The 27,824-nt window shown below is 34.4% G+C and overlaps 1 protein-coding gene across 1 annotated transcript; it reads left to right on the forward strand.

Moving 5' to 3' along the window:
- LOC120632259 (protein rolling stone-like) lies at positions 1-27,796 on the forward strand. The gene is made up of 5 exons (XM_039902084.1): positions 1-134; positions 9,097-9,494; positions 17,030-17,137; positions 17,703-17,898; positions 25,158-27,796. The coding sequence occupies exons 2-5, from the start codon at positions 9,182-9,184 to the stop codon at positions 25,351-25,353; spliced, it is 813 nt and encodes a 270-aa protein (XP_039758018.1). The 5' UTR covers positions 1-134; positions 9,097-9,181; the 3' UTR covers positions 25,354-27,796.
- The last annotated feature ends 28 nt before the right edge of the window (positions 27,797-27,824 follow it).

The following is a 27,824-nucleotide window of genomic DNA, read 5'->3' on the forward strand; positions in this document are numbered from 1 at the left end:
ATTAAATTATTGCACAGTAGCTGCGTGCTTTCTTTTGAAATAAAATAAATTCAATTTTTGAGCAGTTTATGATTGAAAATAACTTTGGATTTTGTTCATCTAGAAAGACTTACAGCTGCAGCTGTAATAAAATGGTAAGCATAAATAAGAATACAGCAATATTTTAATATATTATTCGATACTAGCTGTTGTCCGCGTTATTTTGGGTTTTAAAGAATCCTGCAGGAAGGCTTTATTTTCCTGGGATAAAATGTATCTGTGCCCGTAAATATTAGAGTAGGAGAGTATTAGGATATTGCAGGAGTATTGTCTGTGTCATCGACCATCGTAAAGCTGAAACCGCTCGTAAGATTTTAATTCGGTTTTCTGCATAACATAATATCTACGTATCACTCACTTTTGGGCATTGTCTTAGAAGTGGTTTTACGCCGCAAGGGCTATAAGCAAGCAGTAGAGTTTTCATTTTTATCTGTATTAGCATATTCCTGAAAATCCTGAACTGCTTATGATTGAGCTATTCGAAATTATATTTTAAAGATTTTAGACTACATATTCTCATAATATATTCACTTGTTTAACACATGATTACGATGTATAAATTGCGTCACGTAAAAAAAGTAACGTCTACTACCGTACTATGGGTACTAACGTACTATGGGTTATTTATTATATCACATTCCTTGCCAAACCTGTCCAAATATTACATTAATGTCTTATTTTTTTATGGCGATCAAAAATGTCCCGAAATCAGTATTCAGTTACGCTTATATACTTATTAATTTGAGTAAACTTAATTAGCCGGTTCACCCGCTTTTGAGCAGCATGGAGCATATACACTCCGTTTTTCTGACTTGTCTTATAATGTAAACAATCTTTTTAATACTTTTTAGTGTAAAGTTTAAAATATAAAAGAAACAAGTATGATAACATATTAAAAAGCAACAAGATAAAAAGAGATTTTCTTTGTTTAGTTTGTGTTAGCGTAAAGATTGTTTACATTATAAGACAGGTAAGCAAAAGTAGACTTTAAGCTCTTCCATATTATGAGATAGTACCCTATGCCCAGCATTGGGTATTGCAAACTAATTGTGATGAATCATGATAGATATACACAATATAATCGCTTTATTCGCACGTATTCGCATATAACTACTCGTATTTATATTTATTTTCCACTGCGCCTGGCCAACGTCAATACTCTTTTTACGTTACACTGACGTGACCTTTTAAAGTCTATTTTATTTACATTTTATTGCAGTTATTGTATATTACGTAAACTTAATATGTACTTAAGCGTATTTTTACTGTACCTCAAGGTCGGCGGAAAATGCTCAAGGGTAATAAGTTTGTTTTGTACCCAGTATCTACTGATTGCATAAAAATCGTTAATTGAATTAATTATACCGTTCTGTGTAGTTCGATGTTGTTAACGCTAGAGCAGCCGTTCACAAGGCAATCTATCCTAGGGTCGGAAATTAATTAATTATATTTTATTATTTTTAAAAAGTTCAACATTAAAGTACCAAAGTAATAAGCTCTAAATTCAATTGCAAAAATAAATACATTTACAGTTGATTATTTGTTATAAAATAAATATTAGAAAGTGAAGAACTCGAGCTGATTCGTGTTTTGAAAAGGTTTACCCCAAATACAAAGGTGTTCGGGTGCATGGAGCACCACTTGCTGATAACAAATAAGAGCCTATTAGACCTTTTTAACTAATAAATGTGTTAGAATGATAAATTTCGACCATATGCAATACTCTGACAAGACTTCATGTTCGTCTACCTACACAATAATGTATTGTGTGCTGTATATTAAGCAAATATATAGATGAAATCTATGCACTCGCAGCTACCGATATTTCAGCATTTCGAAAGGATAACGAATCCAAGTAATTTCTTCAGATCATATGATTTTCTGATCTGAAAAATTTTAGTAACAAGTTAGTTAGTTTCTTTTTTGGCAATTTCTCATTTATTTTTTATGACCACTCTATCTAATACAATTAAACAACTCCATAAAAATAAGAAAATCAATCTCTGTATTTCGAGTGAACGGAGACCTCAAAGCTTTTTATCTGCATTAAAATATAGTAAAAATATATTTTACTACGTGGTGCTTACGTAAGAAAACGTTGGTACTTCAGTTGATTAGTAGGTATCAAATATAGTCTAGCGAATTAAACTGAAATTAGCACTGGAAATTAATAATATAACTTTACAATGGACCTATATATTTTTTTTTGATAAATGCTGAAGAGTTCCTACTAAATCAAAAACTTTAGTTAAATTTTTTACCCCCGACGCCAGAACGACGGGATGTTATAAGTTTGACGTTTCTGTGTTTGTGTCTATCTGACGCATCGAATTTCTCGAACGGATGAACCGATTTTGTTTTTTTTTTTGGTTTTGAAGACACCTTGTAATAACTAGTCGGGAGTGTTCTTAGCTGTGTTTGATAGAAATGGGTCCGAGATGGCTGCTGCCAGAAAATGGTGGATTGAATATTTAACATCCTTAATATAGGTTTCAAATGAAAGTGCTTGACTAGTACAATAATGTAGATTCTATTATAAGTCGGGGGTTTTTAAATTTTATTAGTAAATAAATTTTAGAAAAAAACTAAATTCCATTCCTATACCTACTTTACTTTTTAATTTATTGTCGAATAAAAAACCTCCAGCCAGCGGACAATGGGTACAAGTTTTGTAATGAATAATAAGATAACTGTAATTTTTTGTTCATTAGGTTTGTTTTCCCACGGAGCTGTGCAAAGTAGGTACTCTTTTCATGGAATACAAGCTAACATATAGATCAAATATCATGATCAGTTCTGTTGTGAATTGATAATAAACAGATATAACTACCGATGGAACCTCAGACTGGGTGACACAATAATCTATTTCCTTCTCCCTTCATCCGAATATTTTTTCCTTAAAATTTCGCACTTAATTTTATAAAACAGCGCGCAAACTTCTTATGGATATGAATTGATCATAGGTAATAAATCGCAATACATTTAAAAGCAATAATAGTAAAAAAAATCGCCACGAAGTAATCTAGAATAGAACAGAATGTAATATGTAGTTACTACAAATAGCTGACATTTCACCAGTAGATTATAAATAATTCCTGGCAAGCGGCCGAATCTAACCTATATCTATCTATTAGGTACCCATTTTAGAATTACATCCACAAATAGTCGTCGAAACAAATATACAGCGAACTCTACATCGCTATCCTTTGCAATAGGTACATTTATAGATAAGTGTGCTATGGAGCGAGCTGAGTTAGAAGTGTCTTCTCGGGAGAGAATTCGGAACGAGAAATTTAATAACCATCTTGAGGTACCCAGCACCAATTAAAAATCTCACTTGAGCGGTGAAGGAAAGCATCGGGAGGAAACTTGCATGCCTGAAAGTTCTCCATAATGTTCTCAAAGGCGTGTCCACCAATCCACACTGGGCCAGCTTGGTGGGCTACGGTCTAAACCCCGGTAATGGGTTGATATGACGATGATGATGACTTTAGGGACAAGGGAAATATATATGAGAAAAGTTGACTAATAACTTTTATCATTATGAGTTGTTACACAATTAAAATATTCTTTAAAAAAAAATTATCTCTAAAGGGGGGAAAGTTGTATTTCTGCCTTTTTAAGATGTTCTTAATAAATAGTTTTAAATAAGGATATTGCTGAGTATCTATACATCTTATTGTTTTAATATGACAATAACGTAGCTATAGTAATATATCAAGCTATGTAAAAACATTAACGCGATTAAAACCGCCTTAGGTACTCATACATTTTGACGTTAAGCAACCTCAACAATCAAATGTTTTCTTAGCTATTCTAATAATGTTTCCCAGGTTCCAAATAACACCAAATGTCGCTCTGCTAGTAGGCACATAACTTAGACAATGAATGAATGACTAATAACTAGCTCGGGTATATATATACCCGATAAAATAAAATAAAATATAATTTTATTTATTAATTAGTTTGGTCATCCAAAGTTACGATATTATGTAATGCTTCCCATAGACAGCAATATGTGGGAACACAGTAAAGCACTAATTTATTGCATAAAAAAATATAACTGCGATCTTTTTACACTTAACACCCACTTATAATACCTTAAGGGTTTAGTGTCAACTATTTTATTATTAGAGCATCGTGGTGGGTCTACGACAAACCATTATGACAAAAGGCCAGTGCCCAGTGTTGGGAGTTCAATGGGTTAAGGATGATGGAAAATTTTGGCTTGGCAGCCGACAGCGAAAACTGACGCTACACCACTCATTGTTTACATAACCTATCTTTAGCTATCCTAATAATAAAGCTGAATTGTTATTTAAGAACGCTCTTAAATCAGGAACTAACGAATCGGTTTTCTTGTTGTTTTCATAAAAACGATTCTGCAATCTTACTTGTAGTAAATGATGATGCATCCTTAGATGGTAGCGGGCTATACTAATAGAGGTACTCGTATAGCAGTCACATTAAACTCATACCCATAAACGGCGTATTGGAACGCTAAATCGCTTGGCTTCGTTGGTAGGTTACCACCAGACCATACCATAGAGAATTCAGAAATAATCAATGCCCTAATTGACCCGCCGGGGATCGAACCTGGGACCTCACAGCAATCATCAATGCACATTTTTTCACCAGCCTCTCGCCAGCCTCTCGCCAGCCTCGCCTCTATCTTAAGAAAGGTTAGTTAATCTTAAAATCACTCAACATGACCTTAGGAACCGAACATAAACAAAAACAAAGTCAAAAAGAACGCGAAGCGAAATCGATATAAAAGTGCAGTAGGCGATGTGACGCGGTGAGTCGGGAGCGGAAGGTGGTTAAATAAATAATCCTATTAACTTTAAATTAAGTGGCGCGTGAAAACGCGGGGCACAGCTAGTTCATTAAAGCAATTAGTTAAAGCATTTCCAAATTATTCCCAGCACTTACACCATCACAGAGTAATGAACTCATTGCAGAACATCCTCGCAACCCTCAAGTCAGTTTTATAACGCATTTCCCTCGATTTCTATGACCGTGATTAAATTACCTAAACACAGTTTATATTTTGCATTGCACGCAACTTGTTTAAACGAGGGAAACGTAATGGAAAACAATTTAAATAAATCTCATCAATGCAATTTTCTCAATCGCTCAACTGATAAACGGATATCCTATACAATCAAGTTACTGATATATAATAATATAGTTACCAATTTGTTAAATCAAATTATAAAATTCATTCGGCATTAGGCATACCTTTTCTTACCTACTGGGTAATAGCAGATGAAGCGATTTCCTTTTCTTAAAAGCAAGCTACAGTCAATGAGTCCTCAGTCAATGCGTCGTCTTGCTATTAGTTTTATACTTTATACGTTAAATGGCCACATTCAGACATAAAAACATACTATTATTATACTCATGCCGATATTTTATAAAGGAATCCGGCATGTTTAAATGTCTCTAATGTAATTAACAAAGAACTTTCATACAACCTTGAAACCTCCATTTCATCCCCTCAGGGCTGGATTGGTACAAAGTCAAAGTCAAAGTCAAATATTTCTTTATTCAAATAGGCACATAGAAGGCACTTTTGATACGTACATTACATGTAAAATATGACATAGAAGTGAGTTGATGGCGGTAACTACATTCGTCAGCTTAAAACTATAGCTTTCTTTTTATTCCACTACAAGTTAGCCCTTGATTGCAATCTCACCTGGCGGTAAGCGATGATGCAGACTAATATAATAGCGGGCTAACCTGTTAGAGAGTATGGTAGTCATACCCCTAATTGGTTTCTACGCGACATCGCACCGGAACAATAAATCGCTTAGCGGCACGTCTTTGTCGGTAGGGTGGTAACTAGCCTCCGACCGGACAAACGAGAGTTCCAAATTTTTGTTTTGTTTTTTTTATAAAATAATCTTCTTTAATGTTAACTAAATGCATTAAACTAAAAATTGCAATTTTTTTTATATCCAGTTTCACCACCTTTGAAAGGTGGTATTCATAAATCTTCTACAGGAAGTTTTTGACTGCTTGTTTTCGTGTCTCTAACTTCAAAAACATAGGATTTGTAAACAACCATCCCACCCACAACCCTTGGAATAGAATGTTTCAATGTTTATAAAATATTAAAAAGTACTGTTTATTTTATAAAAAAAATGGACTTGTATGTAATTTAATGTCGACTTCGTGAACTTATTTTATTATTTCTTTGAAATGTAATGTTTGTACCTTGTTTAAACATTTTTATCGTTTACTATTCAACCCTAATAAAAGTAATTCCTATTAAAAGTAATGCTCGGTCGTGTTGATTAAATGGATTGGCGACACGAGGCCTCCCGTCCCATTTCTATAATAATTTCGTTCTGTAATTTCATTGTAAACTAGGTAGTTGAACTTGAAACTAATTGTTTAAATCTTTCCAGTTATCGCGTGTTTATTTTTATTATTGATCTCTCAGAACGTAACTTTAAAATTACCAACAATGGCGTGACACAAGGTTTTTAGTGTTTATGAACCTTACTCAGGAAAACGATTGATGTAGTGCGGTGGCGAAAAATACTGTATTATTGGAGGGTAATATAATTTTTTTTTAATAATAATAGTAATAACAAAGGCCAAATCTCGCGGGACCTGTTGTCCTTTCCTGTTAGTAAAATATTAACGTCTCTATATTCACTTTTATACTTTTATATTATTTCCAATTGTAGTTTAACCCTTATCGCCAACCCTTAGTGGATGTTTTACACCTAGGATGAATCTGCGTTGAATTTTTCTCTGTAACCTATTTCAACCGAAAGTAACAAAAATCGTTTCACGTAATCATTCTTTTACATAGATAAACAATAAAATTTAACGGAGAGCCGCTAAAATCCCATCACAATCAATTGAGCCTTTCCAAAGATTAGCTCGAAAACAAACATTTAATTTAAACAAGAAGTTTGGTAAGATGCTAATATACTTGGTAACAAATTATTTTTATTTCCTAATTTATAGAGACACGGTTACCTATAGGCTGAATTATTTATAGATGAAATGAAATGATTTATGAAATCATCAATCATGTATATAAAATTTTAATTTAACTGATGTAACCTCGACATTAAAAAATTATAAATACCTTATTAGTGAAAGGATCATGGCAAATCATAGGTAGGACGGACTTATAACAGAACGTAAATGTAGGGTCTTCACTGGTTGGGGACAATAGAGGGTCACGGTTGTGCCCCTAAGGTATCATCTTGGGTATAGATCTGGTATATATACTATGATAAGTAGCTTTAGTTTTAAGGTCGTAACCTTTTTTATAAGTTCTAACCTAATAAATAAATAATAAATAAATATACTACGACAATACACACATCGCCACCTAGCCCCAAAGTAAGCGTAGCTTGTGTTATGGGTACTAAGATGACTGATGGATATTTTTATGAATTATATATACATAAATACTTAGAAAATACATATAAACGCCCAGACACTGAAAAACACTTAATGCTCATCACACAAACATTTTCCAGTTGTGGGAATCGAACCCACGGCCTTGGACTCAGAAAGCAGGGTCGCTGCCCACTGCGCCAGTCGGCATATAATAAAGCCATACCCATCATCTCACTGCCATATACTTACACATTTTGATGTAAGAGTCATCTATGTGCCTTGAATAGCGAAATATTTGACTTTGACTGTGATTTACCGTGAATGATTAAAGTGTTTCTCTTAATGCCACACTATGCAGAGCTATTTCGCCTGCTGCATCGTTCAAATCTTCTCAAATGCGCCTATTTGTAATGGCGATTATTTTAAGAAAGTCAACCAATTTCCAAAAAAAGAGATTTATTAATTTATTTTTCTACTCACTCAATCCCTCTTGCTATTCACCTTCATCACATATTGGCAGTAATGTGCACTTCATGCAAGCACAAAAGCACTGTCTACGCTATTTTTTTACATAACTTTTATAAAAGAAGGGTTTTTTTTCACTATGCCGAACCTAGCCAACCACCATCAACGCATATTGGCAGGCTCCGGGATCTCCGAGAAAAATAAGGATACCTCACTTATTGAACAGGTATCAGGGGAAAATTGTTCCCGGTACTACAGCTTCTGCTACAGCTAGCAGCTGTCTTCCCACTTTCGTTCTTCAATTGCACCTGCGAGTTAAAGGTCGTGCAAGTATTAAGTAAGGAACTCAAAAACATAACGTCATTGGTTGGGCCATAAAGTGATACTACACTCAGTTCAACTGACAGTATTATGGTCATGTGATTAGTATTCACTTATTATGTTCATAACTTACTGTCTTGAATAAATCATCATTCTTCTTAGTCGATTGTACCTACTATTTTTAACGTCTTGTCAATTTATTAACAAATACATAAAGCCATACGGAGTGAGTAAGTTAATTGATGTAAAAGTAAGTATCGCCGTCCACCTTAGTGATTTTATTTATCTTCTTTATTTGTGCACTGCAAGCAGTTAAGGACAAAAATAAAACACGTAAAACTTGCTTGCCTTGAGGAATAAATTGAATTATTGATTTTCTACATGTCATTTTCAAGTTTAATTTAATTTAGTTATAACAGAACTAGTTAGCACCTTTATAGAATACGAAAATCGGCTTTATCACTAATATGAATGGTGGTCACTCAAATTGAGGGTTAAGAAAAACGGACTGCAGGTGGTGTAGAAATTAAACAAATATACGGTATAATATTTAAATACTTACGCCAGATAAATGACGCGTGAGACAAAGAAAATTTAATTTAGAAGTGCAGGCGAAATTGTAGTCAAATGCTAGTCTTGCGGTCGGGACTTGGCGAGTCTAGACGTCGGGTCGCGACTATACTAAAAGCAACTTACTGATAGGTTAAATCATTTCTCACGGTCGTTCACACAAAATACATGTATACTTTTTAGCCAAACTCAAAACAATTGGGTTAAGGCTAAATAACTGAATTATTTTGTCATTAAGGCTCTACCTTAAAATAATTTTAATCGCACCATTCGACAAGGACTTTGAGATTAGATTAAGATGAGATATAATGTTACGCAATTTGTTCACAGAGTCATTGTACGCATGGGAGAATAACCACAAGAATAACCCAAAAGTGAGCAAAACGGAACGAAGTGCAGAACGTATTTATTGAAAATGGCGAAATTTGAAAAATGGAAGGAAGAAGCGCCCGCAAATTGTTACGCATGCTGTACAGCTGCTTTGAAAGAAGAGAATGAGACAGCAGAACTTTTCGGAAGGTCTTGGCGAGGAAGGTTGTCACCGTTGTTCTGGCGAGTGCCAATATTCATATGGTCTGTAGCCATTATCACCTGGTCAACGGCGTACTTCTGGGGACCTCGGGAAATGTTTTTGCTGTACATGACGCATTGGGGCCTGATTCTCATTTTCCTCGAGTCGCTTTTCGGCATCATCGTTACTGTTAAGAAAACACGAGGCAGTTTACCTGGTAAGTTGACCTAGCCTAGATCTTGTAATTATAGATAAGTAACAATAATGGACCGTATTTAAAGATTTTAAAATAATGACAGTGTATAGTCAGTACATATTTGAAAATTTAATGTACGTTCATAAAAACATGTCTAAATTTAAGAAAAAATGTGACTGCAATAATTTAAACATTAGAAGTAAGAATAAACTTACAGTGCAATATACTAGGTTACATAAAATTCATAATTCGTTTAAAGGAAATTGCATACAATTCTACAATAAACTACCAATTGTCATCTTGGAGATGTCTCTTAAAAAGTTCAAAGTTTGTATTAAACGTAAGCTTATAGAAAAGTCCTATTATAGTATAAAGGACTACGAAAACGATAAAAAAGCTTGGGTGTAAATTATTGCTCTAACCAGGTTGCTCTTCTAATAATTTAAAATGACATTGTGAGATGGTGATAACAAAAAAAAAAAACACCCGGCTAAGTTTGTTGTGGGCTTCTTCTTAGACCAGGACGCGTTTGGAACCCTCGTAGCTTTAGTTTTAAGTTTACGAATGTGGTTATCGCCATCATCTCACTACCGTGTGGTTCTTATGTACGCATCAAAAGTGCCACCTGTGGGCCTACTTGAATAAAGATATTTTTGACTTGACTTTGACTTGACTTAGTATACAGGTCTTAAATACGAGGTACCTAGTAAAGCATGTTAAATGTGAAACATGAATAATGCTTTCAGTATTCGAGTTCTGCAGGCAAGTTTCTTTTAATTAATAGCAACCACATATAGAGCAGGCTCTTGCTAGCAACAACATTTATTGCAAAACGTAAATAGCCAATGCTCCCATTCTGCTAACAAAATTAATGCTATTGGCACATGTTGACATCAATCCCGGCAGCTACTGCCGTGTATGAACTAATTCGTGTGTAACCCACACACGAATTAGTTCATCTTCTTCCAAAAATACTATTCCATTGACATCACAATTTAATTTCTACATAATCAACTTTACAGACAGACGACAGATAGTAAAATCCAGCAAAAAATAAAATGTTTACATGTCGAGAGTAAGAAAAAAATATATACCGTCTTTGAATGCTTCATATATTTTGTATATCTAAATTTCCGAGGAATTAAATAATAAATAAAAAGTGTTACAAAGTCTGTACACTGAACTACTGAAGGCACAACACTGGAGTACAACCAGCTCGGCCTTCTAGGTTAATTTCTTGACGAGACGAAGAAGTCTTATCCTGCAGAGACAGCGCAAAGATTTGTCCTATGTTGTATCCGACTGAATTTTTTGTTCAATCGAGTCAGTAGAATAGTTACGTATCAGTAGATAATTGAAATAAATAAACCTTTATCATCATCAATCATTAATTTTCAAATATTTACCAAAAACAAAACAAGAAAACAACAACAAAACAAAAAACCCTTGCTTTATACCTCCAAACAATTAAGCATTATGGTCAAAGGGTCACTCACCTCAGTGTTTAAACATAAAGGAAATTAGGAACTTCAACGCTGATTTTGCGTTAACCTAATTTAAATCAGTATCTATTTAAAATATTGTATCATACATAGCTAGCAAGTTTTTAATTATTATCGAATCATTTTGATTCATCTGTATGTGAACAAAGGTTACTTTTATAATAAAAGGATAACGCTACGATAATTATTTAATTAATTCTTAAAACAATACGATTTTATTAGTTTTTATAGCTTAGCAAATAATAAGTTATAAAATTCTTATAAGCGCTGATAACGCAGTGGGTTGGAGTTCGACTCCCAGCACCTATAACTTTACTAAGTTATGCACGTTTTCAGTAATTCAATATCACTTGCTTGCACGGTGAAGGAAAACATAGTGAGGAAACCTGCATGCCTGAGAGTTCTACATAATGTTCTCAAAGGTATGTGGAGTCCACCAATCTGAACTGGGCCACACTGGCCCAGTTCAGATTGGTGGCAGCCTTGACCCCTTCTCATTGTGGGAGGAGACCCGTGCCCTGTAGTGGGCCGGTAATGGGTTGATATGATCATGGTGATGATGAAACTTATTATGAACTGTTTAAACATGGATAAGGGCAATACAAAAACGCCTGCCATTTATCGGAGCAATGCGGAATAACATAAACTCAAAGTAAGAAACTACGTCAAACAACTGATGCGGACGTAGGTACGTGACTTGAATGTTAAGATCGGCCTCGCAGTCCGTAAAGATGCAAGGTCTGTGACTGACCGTTTATCAATCCGTGACGATAGAAATACGCTCTGCCTCTACCGCACAGATATTTCGGCAACTGTCCCATCTCCTATTATCAATCTCCCATCAGATGTGTTTCCCCCAAAATACAATCTAGGGCTATTCAAGGGGCGGATAAACAAACTACTTAAAAACCGGCAACGCATCGGGAGCTCCTTTTGATACTGTGATACTGCAGATGATTATGGGCGGCGGTGATCACTTAACATAAGGTGACCCACTTGCTCGTTTGCCCGCTATTAATAAGAGAAAAAAAAGTTAAGTGTTAGAGGAATGCAAATTAATGCAAAGGGCACAGGACTCCTTTCTTATAAGAAGGTAGGAAACATTAAGCACACACCCTCGCTGCAAAATGCAGGAAGCTTTTAGGAAGTTAGTGATAAAAACGAGACCGAAAGATTTGTATATTTTATACTCCGTGGCAAGGATGCCAAGAGAGGAAGATGCTCTTTGAAATAAATTCACAATAATATTGTATGGAAGGTATTCTTTATTTTATCTTAAAATTCTAATGGTGGCAGAGTCACTACTACAAACTATAAGACTTGACATTTCCAAAGTACTTTTATTAGGCATACTTGAAGAAATGGATTAAATTTGAATAAATTGCTCAGAAAACCTTACTGGAAATTTGCTAGTTTTTTTTTTATTAAGTCAGAAATACGGTTAGGGGCCATCCATAAAGTACGTCACACGTTAATGGGGAGGGAGGGTATCATCAATACTTTTGTGACGTCACATGTTAAAATTTAAAATACTAAAACGCAAAGTTTGGATGTGAATTAAAAATTTAAAAAATTTACGAACTTGATCTATATTTATTAATAATTTAGCATTCTCGCTATGCGATAATCTCTCATGCAACGTCATTTAACTTCTAGAGCGGTGTTGTAATGCAAGTGAGGCACTCAAATTCACGAGAATTTTGATCGGTAACGATTTAAATAGTTTTTTATCTTTAATTAATATAATTAATAGTTTATTATTTTCTAACTAGTCGTTTCTTTTTTCGGTTTTATAAAATGTTGGATTTTATGTTGATTTTATTAGATTATTATTTAATAAAAATAAGTAAAAAATGAAAATAGCTGTTTTCTCTCGATTATTTTTAAATACATACATAAATTTAAAAAATGTGTGACGTCACATCAGGAGGGGGGGGGGGGGGTTATAAAAATGTGACAACCTGTGACAAGGACGGGGGGAGGGGTTCAAAAGTCCTAAAATTCGTGTGACGTACTTTATGGATGGCCCCTTATGAACAAAATAGTTGTCTTTTCTTTTCGATGTCAAATTAATAGTTTATGTTGTTCGAAACTCATTTTGGAATACTCAGCATCTTTTTTGAATTAATTATTGTTATTCGGAATAAAGAAAGCTAATATTATCTTTTAATAAAAAACTCTCTATCCCCTATTTTTGTCTATTTATGATTATTTATGAACCTGATGAGCGATCAGTCCTAAACAATAAGTTTGTATATCTGTTAGCAAAAAGGACAATAAAACATAATGATAGTTAAAATCTAAAACCGTAATTGCCCTATAGAATCGAGAGATTTAAATCGCAACATCAATTTTAATGCAATTATGTTACATTGCAACACCAAAACCAGTAATTATGAGAATGTCAGAGACTGGCTGACCGTGAAAATGGTAGCACGTTTGAACAACACGTTTTTTTCGAATACATAATAAATAATCAGATAGTTACCTATCTGAGTCGATCTCGAATAAGAAATCAATAAAAGTTTTAATTTATAAAAGTTTGACTAATTATATTAATTAGTAATGGCTTTTCTTTATGCTGGACGACCACATTTGATGATAAGTCCTTATATTGAAAATACTAAAAGCCTTTATTAGATACATTATGCTCTTTTATCATCATCATTGCACTATTTTATTTATAGTATTAATTGATGGGTCAAGCAGATAGTAACAGGGGAAACCATCCCAACAGACCAACACTTCACAGGGCGTGCAAGCAACACTTCCTACAAAGTACAGCTATAAAAATGAAAAATATGATAATACAAACACAAAACACCGCATCTTGCGGCAAGAGTCATGAGTGACCTAGATATGAGTTACCTAGCGAAAATCGATTGATGTAAGGTAAATGGATGCCTAGGAATCTTCTTCGATTATGCGTTACTTAGCCTATTATTATTGTGCCTCTGTTGGGCAGAGGTCTTCTTTAAATAGAGTAAGCCGACCCAATGCAGGTCGACAGTCTTTGGTATACTGCGTGGTCATAAGAAAATGTAGGGGATCGTAACGGAGGACACTACTTTGTTTATGTTATAACACGCACGTTTTTAGTCCAGTGAGGTATCGTTATTTTAATACATTGAATTTATGTCTGTATCATAGATGAATTTTGCGAAGGTTCCTAGTTATATTGTCCCGTTTGCGGCCTTAGGCACAAGGGAGGGTTGTAACTGATGAAGTTTAAAATTGTAGTCCAGGGTCGATAATTTTTAAAACCAAAAAAAATCATAATAGGATGAAACCCATTAGAAAAGGAGGGAAATATGATAAAAATGAAAGGAAAAATAATTTACGGGCGATCTGAGGTTGGGAAGGGGAGTTTTTAAGGGTAAAAAGCGGTTTTTCTCGATTTCCGGCAAAACTAAAAGTCCTATCGAAAAAAGTCAAATGGAAAAGTTGTAGATAATAAAAAGATCTAAAACTTTTGTATTTACACTTTTTTCACATAACCTCAAAATTTATGTGAAAAATTCAAAAATACCACGAAACTTCTCCACGAAATACCTTTTGATGGGCTACAATTTTTCGTAGGTATATATATAATTTATCTCAAAATAGTTATAAATAAGCATCTACGCATATAATTTAAAGAAAATTAGACAACTTTCTCCAAATATTGTAGATGTCTTATTAAATATTAATTTAATTAACTTATTTGTTTGTTAATTATAGTACTATATTTTTATTTGCAATTTTTTTGTTATCAACGTCACAAGTAATCTAACGTTTTTCGAGTAATTAAAGTCTAAATTTTAATAAATAGCTCAAAATTATTTATAATAATTAAAAAAAAAAGATTTACCATAGTAACATATATTTTTTTTTTCACCACCGGAAAGTAGAGATTTCAACAAACAGAAACCACACCAACTTTTTGGAAAAAGCTGATATTTTGACGGGTGAATTTTCGATTGAAAATTAGGGTGTTTTTTCGATATTAATTCAAAATAAGGAGAAAAAATAAATATTTTTAATTAAATAAATTACAGCGTATTTGGGACATAAAAAGGTAAGTTTTCACAAAATTTCGTTAAAAAAAAAATTTTTTTGTAAAAATAAAAATAAAAAACCAAAAACTTTGTTTTTTGAATTTTTCACATAAATTTTGAGGTTATGTGAAAAAAGTGTAAATACAAAAGTTTTAGATCTTTTTATTATCTACAACTTTTCGATTTGACTTTTTTCGATAGGACTTTTAGTTTTGCCGGAAATCGAGAAAAACCGTTTTTTACCCTTAAAAACTCACCCCCATCCCCTTCCCAACCTCAGATCACCCGTAAATTATTTTTCCTTTCATTTTTATCATATTTCCCTCCTTTTCTAATGGGTTTCATTCTATTATAATTTTTATTCGCTTTTCATTATTTTTAAAGGCTTCTACCCTGGTCTATTGAATGAATGAATGAATATACTTTGATTGCAAACCACAAAAAATACATAAAAAAAGAAAAGTATAACAAAACAACAAATACAATTTGGCGGCCTTTTCGCCTAATTTGGATTGTACGTTTTTTTTTTAAATTTTTTATTTTTGTTAACAAATAGTCAACCAGCGTATACTTTGAATTTGAAAGTATTATACCAGTTTATTATAGTGTGTTAATCTTTTTGGCATGACAAAAGTAAAGAGCATGAAGCCAAGAATTTTATTGAAAAAAAAAAGTTCTATGAAAACATTAAAAGCGAATAAAACGTGGGTGACAGTTAGTTTTAAATTTCAAGATAGTGTTTGTTAAACGCCGCTTTATAAGTTCTCTCGATCAAGGTAAAGAGCACCTTGTCCTTGCGTACGCGTAAACTTGGAATGTTTTCGGCTTTAAAATGACGAAACACGTAAGGCCTCCATTAAAATAATATACTTAACATAAACAAACCCAAGTTCGATGACGTTATTTACTATTCTGAATTGGCTACTTTCCTCTCCATTTATAGCTGACATCGGAAGGAAATTTACCTATATTATAAGATTTTAGTGATTAAGAAAAAAAAATTATCTGAGTAAAGTTTTTCAGTAGGTATTTGTTGAAATAAGGCAAGTGCTAGGAATTCATCGCTGATGTAAGCTGAGAAAATACAGATGACTTGGTTAGAATACGAATGGAAAAAAGCCGGCCAACCGACCATTATTAAGAAAAACGAATGTCAATATCGAAAAAATAATTGTTGTATGGGAGCCCCTTAAATTTTAATTCTATTCTGATTTTAGTATTTGATGTTATAGCGGCAACAGAAAGTCATCTACTGTAAAAATTTCAACTCTCTAACTATTCATTCATTCATGGTTCATGAGATACAGCCTGGTGACAAACAGACAGACGGATGGATAGTCTTACTTAGTCTATTTACTTACTATACTTACTTACTATAGTCTTACGTAGTATAGTCTTATTAGGGTCTCGTTTTACCCTTTGAGTACGAAACCCTAAAAACTGCGTAGTATTGTCCGGATCTTTTAACGACCTTCTTGGCGCATTCGTATGTGCTGCGGTCCTATAAGTGAAGGTCAAGGGTTCTCTGGTGGGGGATTTTGGAACCCTAATTGGGAATTTAAAATTTCTAAATTTTCTTAGGTCTGGTCTAACTATGGCCGTTGCTAGTGACCACCCTTTTTTTGATTATGGGGAGGAAATCTTCTGGTGGGATACTAAGCTTCCTTGGGGAAAAGATGGAGTTATGTGGGATTCTTACCCACAAAAACCCCCTCAGTGGCAACCCTCAAATTGGGAAGCCGCGGGATCTGGGAGCCCCGGGATCTAATTACCACCTTACCGACAAAGACGTGCCGCCAAGCGATTTAGCGTTCCGGTACGATGCCGCGTAGAATCCGATTGGGGTGGCAAACCCCAAACTGATTAGCCCACTAAAGCTGAATTATTACTAACTTACTAACTAAATCTAATGTTGTCTCTACGATAAAAACCTAAACAACTTGGGTTGAAAATTATTGTACTTCTTTTTATAATGTTTAATGAGTATGTATAATAAATAAAGTACATTATATTACAGATGATAAAGGGCTGCCTTGGTACGTCAGAACCTACTGGGTGTTGTACAATATCACTGTACCGGTCGCTTTCCTCGTCACGCTCTTCTACTGGGCTGTCTTAAGAGCTCGTACGTATCTCGAATTGTTAATTAGTATACCTTTGTTTCCTATACACTTAAGTTCATGACCTTTTAGCTTAGCGGTGATAGATGCGGCCTTATACATGAGAGAGCCAAGATTCAGCTGAAATCGAAGTATTGGAATGTGAGGTGTATCTTAAGATTTAACGTACTAAATTGATTACCGACAAAGACGTGCCGCTAAGCGACTTAGCGTTCCGGTACGATGTCGTGTAGAAACCGATTAAGTGTATTGGTTTAATTACTGCCATCCTCCCTTACAGGTTAGCCCGCTTCCATCTTAGACTGCCTGCACTTACCACATGGTGAGATTGGAGTCTTTTTTTACGAATAAAAATGACCTCATTCAAGAAAATCGATTACCAATCAATTCTTATAGAATTTTTGTTACATAAGTATCTGTCCACCAACCCACACTTGGCCGGGGTTTGTAGACAATGGCTTAAACCCATCCCGTATTTGGAGGAGACCCGTTTTAGTTAGTGGACCGCTATAATATGTTATTATTATCAATGATTAGTATCTCAATAAATATTTGTGTTCATCTTCATAGCGGGAAAGAAAATCAACTACGCCCCAAATCCGATACTAGACATAATGCTGCACGGAGTCAACTCGGGGCTTATGTTCGTGGAACTGGTGTTGTCTGCGCACCCAAGCCGCTTGCTCCACGTCATGCAGCCGCTGTACTTCTCACTGGCGTATCTTCTCTTCAGCGTCGCGTATTATATTTCTGGAGGACTTGACCCGTAAGTCTACATTACCCATTAAGTTCAGGTTATGTCAAACCAGCTGACGCCCGCGGCTCCTTACGCGGTTCTTTTGTTTTTCGTGAATCCTGCGGAAACCGTTCATTTTCCCGGGATAAAAAGCAGCCTTTTTGTTATCCAGGGTATAATCTATCTCCATTCCAAAATTCAAACAAATTGGTTTAGTAGTATTTGCATAAAAGAGTAACAAACATTCAACCATCCATCCGACCATCCATACAAACGTTTGCATTTATAATAAGTAGGATTGTAATTTTTTTCCATAGTAACAGTTTAGTTCAGTTTTTTCCATAGTAACAGTAGAACAGAACCTGGGTCGATCCGTGGCAGGGGCAACTTCGGAATTTATAATTTCTGAATTTGCTCGTCTGGTACAGAGGGAGGCTTCGGCAATAGCTGTTTACCACCCTGCCAACAACTTTCCGCCCAAGCGATTTAACTCCCCGTTACGATGTCGCGCAAAAACCTTTTAGGTTAATATAACTGCCGTATCCCTAACAGGTTAGCCCGCTACCATCTTAGGCATCATAACTTACCACCAGGCGAGATTGCAGTCAAAAGCTAACTTGTAGTGGAACAAAATTTATAAAAAAGATATCCTTCTAAATATTTTTGATCTAAGTTCGATTGACCTACTAAATACCAGCAAGAAAATGTAGGTGCCCATGACTTAATATTTCGTAGTATTTAAAATACAGGTTGCAACATCAAAACCTACTTTAGACTTGTTCTTAGGACAAAATGCTCGCAAATATACTTAGGTCGGAAATAAAAATTTGCATGCAAAATTGCATCCGATCGACCCAAGCTCACATCGCAAGATCTCTGATACAGATTTCTATTAGGCACGGCAACTTAAGGCAATGGATGTGGGAGAAAAACAAATACTTTCTAATGTGATAAACAGCGGAAGCTGTGATAGCCCCGTGGTTAGGACTTTAGGTTCACTTTCGGGGGCATAGTTCGAATTCCAGCACGCACCCCCGACTTTTCTAGGTACGCAGTTTTAATTAATTAAAATATCACTTGCTTCAACGTTGAAGGAAAAATTGTCTGCATGCATAAGAGTTCTCCATAATGTTGTCAACGGCCTGGTGAAGTTCACCAATCCGCACTATGCCAACGTGATGGACTGCTTTACCCTTCTCATTGTGGGTGGGTTGATATGATGAATATGATAAATGCGAAAGTATGGTTTTTTGTTTGTGTCTCTTTCCTTCACTAAGCATCCAATCAACCTTATTTTCGGCATAGAGTTACGTAGTTGAAACGACGGAGAGTAACATACGCTTCTTTTTCTCCCAAGAAAACCAGCGGTCGTTTTTAGTAGGTATTTTTTTTAAGTTAACTTACCCTGGGATTTTATAAAACAGCCATATTTCCGAAGCTACGTAACTAAACCGATTTTGGGGAAATTATGCATAGGGATAGCTTGCATACAGGAGGCAGTGGAAATTATAAAGAGGAGGTCGAGGGCAACAAAATATAGCATGAAACCTAAAAATAACACTAATTAGTTAATTTATAATGGACATTGGGCAACGAAGCTACTGCATATCTTAAAACTATTAAAAAAAATCAATATTTTACTTAAGCACATAGATGTCTGGCATTTATTTACTTGCTAATTATCTAGCAACCTCTTGCGACAAACATTAAACTATTTGTAGGTCAAACTGTATAGTTACTAAGTGCGTTTAAAGGACTACCACGTGATTTAAGTAGGTTCTTAGAAACAAAACGTAGGCAATTAATGTGTGTGTGTTTAAAATGAGGATATAATATGGAAGTTTATTACTTAATTACAACTCTCGTGACGAGCAATTTGTATCAATGAAATATGTTTAGGTACCTCCCTGAGAGCCTGACGTAGAGGTCTTTTAACAGAGAGGTCATAGGCTCAAGCCCCAGCGTGGCTAATAACAAATGTATTATTTCTTAATTTGATGGTGGTCTGTTGGACGGTGTCGGCCGTGGCTAGTACCACCGCATCGAAAAAAACTGGCCACTAAGCGATTCCGGTACGATGATGTTTAGACACTGATTAGGTGTATGGTTTAATACAACTGCCGTACGCCTAACAGTGAAGCCCGCTAACTCTTTAGACTGCATCATCACTTGATTGCAGTCAAGGCACATCTTTAAATAAATAAATTAATAAGCCATTTAATCCCAAGTAACAAATTAAACAACGAATTACAAAAAATAAATAAATAAAGAAATCTAAGTAATAAACATGTTATTAGTTAGTTGGGCACATCTTTAGTCGAATAAAATAGGTAGCCAGTCGAGGTTGTCAGTGCCCCACTTAATGATTTTAAAAACAAAACTTAGAACTAAAAACCTTTTAATAGACCTTTTTAACACGGACTCTACCTCTGTTTCCTTCAAAATTATTTTGATTCTTTAAGAATTTAGAAGAGAAAAAAGAAGCTTTTACGCCTAATTAGCGTAACCGACTAATAAAACAATTTCCCATATTATTTTTATTGAAATATTTTTTAAATCTTTTGGAGATTTTTTTTTGTTATTACGCTAATTCGGCGGTAAAGGCTCGATATAATTATTTTTTTAAACCAGTATAGGTACTCAAAAGCATTAAATATATCAAGTATAATCATCATCATTCTCAGCCTATAAACAATTTATACCAAAAACCGAGAAACTAGCGGTCCGTCTACGAACGTACTAACTATTCGATCAACAATGTTATCTCATTTAACTCAAGGATCTTTATTTTCGTTCGCAAGTATGTACAAAATGCCCCATTGAAAATGAATGTTTCTTTGCATTTGCGATGTTTACCTGTACCGAACTGTAAATACAAATGCGATAACAGACTACACTTCACTATTCTGCTTTACAGCGTAGTTTGCGTATTTAGTACGCACGATCTAACTTGGCCGTTCTGAAGAGATATTCTGGTACAATGTAGTACTCTTATACCACCTAAGTAAATGACACAATTATTGAATTTATAAAAAGTATCTCAATATATCAAAGTCACTTGTGACTTATTTCAGTCTGGACAACTAATGAACCCCACACACGTGCCAATTTTTGTCAATAGTGGAGGCTTTGGCCGTGGCTAGTTACCCCCTTGCCGACAAAGACGTGCCGCTAAGCGATTTAGTCTTCCGGTTCGATGTCGCGTAGAAACCGATTAGGGGTATGACTACCTTACTCCCTAACAGGTTAGCCCACTACCACCTTAGACTGCATCATCACTTACCACCAGGTGAGATTGCAGTCAAGGTCTGACTTGTAGTGGAATAAAAAAAATTGTGTGCAGGGCGCGTATTGAAGAATTATTGAGTATTGGTAAAAAATGTTGTCAACATTTATATCGACTATAATATTGTCTGTGTGTGTGGGGAGTTTAGGTTCGCCCGTTACGTAGCTACGTCTCATTGTTTTTGTTTGAACATCTAGCCTAGCAGACTTAAACCATGATGCAGTGAAACATCAGATTTTCAATTCAAGAGACCTCTTGTACCTACATTGCCTTTTGCCTTCCACGGTTTCATTTGTTGTTTGTTGTTCGGCGTAAAGCATGGCTTATCCAGTTCCGATATCTCTCCAAAAGTCAAGCTCTTCATAAACAAGCAAAGATTTATTAGAAAGTTGTAGCTTTTTATTATGGAATAGATATTACAATTTCTGCAGTTTCCCAATTTGGCTCCGTAGGCTGTATGAACGACCGTGTCGAAATTAATAAATAGCATGCTTTACTGCAGTTTTCTATATTATTTTTCATCCTTCTTCAAGGGCACTCTAGCAAAAACGGTCACAAGATGTTTAGTTACAAGCTGTTTACATAAATAATGTATCTCTTTGACAGTAGATACGTAAACGAAAACCTTGTTGGTATTTGAATGTTTGAATCGTCTTTATTTGTATAAATTCAAACGGACAAGTATACCTGTAAACGATTTATTGTCTTGCCTAACTTTATAGTCAATTCAACTATTCGTGTACGAGTACATTTTGCGACTTGTAGTGATATTTTTGAAAGCATCATTATGATCATCGTGCATGTCAGATTAAAACTAATGTTATGAAGCTGTAGAAGAATACCACAACAACCTTAGCCAAGTATTTTTTTTATGATAACAATCACAGTGCCAACTTGCTTATTTTTATGCAGTTTACCGGCACTACACACTAAACAAAAACCTTGCATCCGTAGTCATGAATAAAGAAAAATTTATTACAGAGTAAAATAGGTACTGAAAGAAAGAAAGAGTTGTACAATTTATTTACCAGTTATATAGTTTAGTAAGTGAAATGATAACGAAAAGTCCGTAGGTAAGTACTATTAAGTATTCATAGTCAAGTGTAAAAGTAATAATACCTTATACTTTTGTGATATCTAAAACTCGCAAAATTTGCCTACAGTCATCAATATCCATTTTTTATGAAAGATATTTTCTCCGGTTTTTCCAAGGAGGACCAAATACCAACATAGGGCAAGTTTACCGTAAAAAATGCAAAAAGCAAAATAACAAGTCTATTATTAAGATTGAAGACGGGCAAGAATACCAAGACATCTCAAAGCTTTAGAAAGAACGTCAAATAGTAACATATTTAATCATCATCTAAACAATAAAATGCCTGAATTGATTGTAAACAACAATGACCTTAACCTATAGATTGAAGGCATATGGAATTAGATTGCACAATTTCGTTGCAAAACCGACACAAATTGGACGTACGACCTACTCATATTAAACATTAATAACTTCTACGTCCCGTTTTTGACCTTTACACAAATATTTTATTAGGGCTGTCGACTTAGGTAAATTAAAAAACGTGGGTCTGGAAAATGAATTATGCGAATGTGTTTTCTAAAGTATTAGAAAATACATTTGCATTCGGAGTACCTAATATTAACATTTAAAAAAAGAGTTGTAATAAATGCTTTGCAAATAACAATACATATTACTTTACGTTTATTATTTCCAATTAACGATTACATACTAGTACCTACATTAATCAAAACTTTTTTTTTTTAATGTTTTTTTTATTGAGACAACTTTTCGCACGATATTTATCTGAACTATAAAAAGCGTGATTCTTGTTCGTAAGTAAATAAATGGAAAAAAATATTAAAATTATATTCATTGCCCCAACTCTGCTTTGTGTTCGTTATCGTGTCTTAATTACAGCCACTATTAAAGTATAAAAAACAGTCTTATATTGCTTTAAGGAAAAGTCGACGAGGCCATGATTTATTTTATTTTATATTACCTTATAACAAGGTTAAATAGAGGAAATATGTTATTGGCGATTAAACCACCTACCGTGATATAGGTAGGTAAATTTATTTAAAATATAACACTTACCTATCACGAGACACTGATCAATCTTTCGTTTTTATTTTTCAAGCCTTTTTAGAGCAGAATATATTTCTTAATCTATATAAAATTTTGAATACATAAATATTATAGTTTGACACTAAGCTAAAGTTAAATATATTTTATGATACAGACAACCCTAAGCGATATCGTTAGAATAATGTTTCTATCTGCTGGAGCTATTATTAAACGAAAATCGATTGAATACAAAAACGTAGACCTATGTAGCAAAAAGGAATCTCACAATATATTATTTTTCAACAACAATTATTAATCTAGCGTATATAAATAACGAACTATTTAACCTATAAGTTTCTTCATTTTAACTTTTACGTCTACTTGGGTTTAGGCAAAACGTATAAAATATAATCCAATGAGTCTTTTAGATAAATTTCAATTTCAATCTGTCTCTGCATTTCATGAGCTCAAAGGGTTTTATCATTGTAAGAAGGTTTATTTTATTAATCTTGGTAATTTTATTTAGAAGCTATTCACAAACATGATCAGCAAATAGTATTTAAATATAATCATATCGACATATTACCGGCCCACCACAGGGCACGGGTCTCCTCCCACAATGAGAAGGGGGTAATTAAAATTGTATTTAATATTGTATTAATGTAATCGTATTTTTTGATCAGTCATGACAATATTCACAATTTACTAATTCCCGGGGATTGAAACCGGGACCTCTTAGCAACAGTACTACAGCGCTCACAACCACTGCGCTGGCGAGGCCGACCAAAATTACAATAAAAAAATTCCCTATTTTCTGAGATCAGAAAACGACTCTAAGAAAAATACTACTTAGTTTGAAGATAGAGGCGACCTTAAATAGTACCTACTAGGACTAATATAATAATAATAATAATAATAATAATAAGTCAAGGCGAAAAATATAATCTCATTATAAGACTATTGCATACTAATGCGACAAGTCATTGACTGTTCATCACGCTCCGTATGACATCATTCAGTTAGGGCCAAATATTAGATAATTATAATTTATACCCGTAACCTTTTTTACATAGGTACTTCTTTTATCCATAGTTTTTCAATTCAGGACGCTCCTCGGATTTTATGTATTTCGTTTTCAAGCTAGACATATAAGTAACCCGTCAGTTACCATCCCACAGGAAGTCTTCTCTCAGGAATTGTGCATTTTTTCAGGACAAAAGTAGCCCGTGTTACTTTTTGTCACATAAACTATGTATCTGCAAAAAAATACGTCAATCGGTTGATATGTTCTTGCGTTCTTTTTTTAATATAAGAAGGAATATTTCAAATCTAATATTAAAAAAAGTAATCTTGATAATCGTAGCAAATATTATATTTTCTACGATTACCAAGACCGTTGCCTAAGCGCGCACTCTTTTTCTTTTGTTTTTATTATAATAAAGGTTAGCCGTTGACTGCAATCTCATCTGGTGGTAATTGATGATAGTAGATGGTACAGTCTAATTTGGTAACGGGCTAAACTTTTAGGGGGTGTGGCAGCGATATTAAACCCCTACCCGTAATCAGTTTCTTTGCGACTTCGAACCGGAACGCTAAACTTTACGGTACATCTTTGTCGGTAGGGTGGTAACTAGCCACGACCAAAGCCTCCATACCTGACCCGAGAAAAATTCAGAAATTATAAATTCCAAAGTTACCCCTGCTGGGAATCGAAACCGGGACCTCCCACTTAAAACCACAGCGCTCACCACTGTGCCAGGGAGGTCGTCAAAAATTCACTTCAAGTTGATGCATAAGAAAATCCAATATCTAAATTTTTGCCCTGACCCAAAGATTAAGCCTAGAAGCTCCTACTCCGTAGTGAAGCATGCTTGACCAAAGAGGCATTTACTAAATATAATATAAATATTTGTTTTATTTCAGATGGGGCAATGCATTTATTTACCCAGTTATCAACTGGGCTAAACCGATACAGACACTTGTTGTGGTGACCTTGACTGCTCTTTTCCTGGCTTTAATGCACATTCTCACGGTGGGCATAGCCACAGCCCGCGACTTCATCGTCAGAAGATGGCTTAAAGACAAAAGTGGAGAGTACAATGATGGCTTCGAAGCCTAACCACGCTATTTACATGTTAGTGAATGGTATTTTCTAGACATTACCAACTATAATTGAAATAGTGAGTTCTTAACGTCGAATATACTATTAGGACGAGAAATTATTGCAATAATAATCTCACCGAATTTACTACCATTCTCCAGCGAAAACAGCTCCGTCGCTACAGCCCCAGGAGAGTACTGGAGAGTACAATGATGCTTTTCAGCTTATTCACACTCAGATCATTTGGTTATTTACAACAAATATAAGCTAGTATAATAGTACGGACGCCAATTTAAGAACAAAAAGAATAAAAAGAATTACTTGTATCTGTCGAACCTATCCCAGAAACTTTACAATCTAATGATTTAAGGAGCAATGACTGCAGATTGGTTTGAAAATGGTCAAAACTTACCCAATAGTTCGAGGCCTAAGGAAAAGATGATCATGAACATTAAGTCTGAGTTCGACAATGATTCAAAATATTATCAATTAACAAAACTGGTTGAGATTTAGCTGGAAGCACATTCTTCGTGCCTTAAAACTCAAACTCAACTTTACATATTAACGTTGTTATACACTTTGTATTCTTATGAATCTTTATATAATAAAGTTTCATTAGAATAAAACGATTAGAAGAAGGACAGACTCACTGAATATTGAATTATGGAAATAAGGCAACGATGCTCTTATGGAAGATAAACTACTAACGATAGTAACCCAAGGACGTTAAGTTACTAAAATAGTTCTTGAATTTATTGGAGCGTTGAAAAAATACCTACTTAAACTGAGCTCGCTGGAAATCTTAGAATGTTAAAAAAGATTTATAAAGATAAAGTTATTTGCCGATATCGATATGTCACAAATATTTATTCGCTCACTCTACAGATAGCTAATCATTTTGTTTGATTTACATGATTCTAGACACATAAAGTGAAACCTTTTTATTGTTGGTTGGTTGATTGGCCTAAGCTATGTCTGATGAAAGCATGGATTTGAATCATACCATTGATATTTATATTACTTCTTATAATTGGCTAATAAAATTAAAATTGGATAAATTAATTAAATAAAAATGTAGTGACATGGTAACTTCGAACCGATTGTCATTCAGAATTCCTATCTGACTCGTCGAGAACTTATAACTTCTGATATGTATTGTTTGGGCTCGATAGAAACGTGTTAATGCAGCGCACAAAGACGCACAACAGAAATTTAATGCAGTCAAGGGTTTCTTGATTATAATTATTATTATGATTGAAACTACAGCACACCCAATTGGCTTCGGAATATTGCATTCAAAAGCACATTCTTTTTAAAGTTCAAATTAATTGTGAAATGGTGACCGACGGGTAATACCTATCAGCAATGAACTTTATCGAATAATAAAAATAAACAAGCTGTACAAAGAAACCAGTACCAATGTATAGTTGAAACCTGTCTACTTAGGTACTTGTTCGTATCGGACTTATTATTTTGAAAATGTATAGTGCTTAGGTTTATACTTTATTAATGGACTTATAACAAATACTGTGATTCTAGTGTAGATTTTTAATTATTGTAGTGCGTGTTAGTTATAAAATAATAATATTGCTTTATTATATATAAAATCTTGGGTGTTGGATTTGACCACAGAAGATTTTTTTTTATGTTTTGTAGATATAACTGGTGATAATGGTATGATATCTACTTTGTTCCGCCACGATATGGCCATGTTTGACGCTATTACATAAAGACTCAATTGTATAGTGCAACCAACTTATATGTGATGGGACGAATAAAGGACCTTCATGTAACAAAGTCTTCTTATCACCAGCACTGCTACCCGCTAATAAAATTGAACAAGATGAGGATGATGACTCGGACATTACGGACTGATACGAAAATACTTCAGCGCGAGGAGGCTAGCTCATCGCCCAAAGCACGAAAGTTTCAGATACGACTCCAAAATGACCTTTAGGCAAAATAAACTCTATAACACAGTAAATAAATACACTTAAGCAGTATGGCAACTAGGCGCGAGGTTAAAGAGCAATTTATGTCAATTTAACAAGCTTTTTTTACCTCAGCTAGTTAGTACAATTATTTAGCTAATGTATTTATTGAGCCTACTATTGCTGCTTTTTAAAATATTATATTATAAAAATATTAGGTTATACAAAGGCCAACAACAGCTGGCGAAGACTTATTTCCCTAAACATCTCCAATATACAGTTGGTAAATATACGGCACGCAAAAACGCCGACGAGATCCTTCACACATATGTTGACGGTACTGTTAGGTCATTATGGCACTGTAAATGCAATTAGCAAATATTTTATGAAGAGATGTCATATTTGATGTAGCAAAATGCATTTTCCACGTGATTTTGATATCAATAGTAAACAGAAAATTGTGTTTGTGCAAGATAATTATTAAGATAAAAATAATAATTTTATAATATCAATTTGACAACTGGTTTAATTTGTTAAACAAAAGAAAAACTGCTGAAA

This window comes from Pararge aegeria, chromosome 2 (assembly GCF_905163445.1).
Source record: "Pararge aegeria chromosome 2, ilParAegt1.1, whole genome shotgun sequence".
In the NCBI taxonomy this organism is placed as follows: Eukaryota; Metazoa; Arthropoda; class Insecta; order Lepidoptera; family Nymphalidae; genus Pararge; species Pararge aegeria.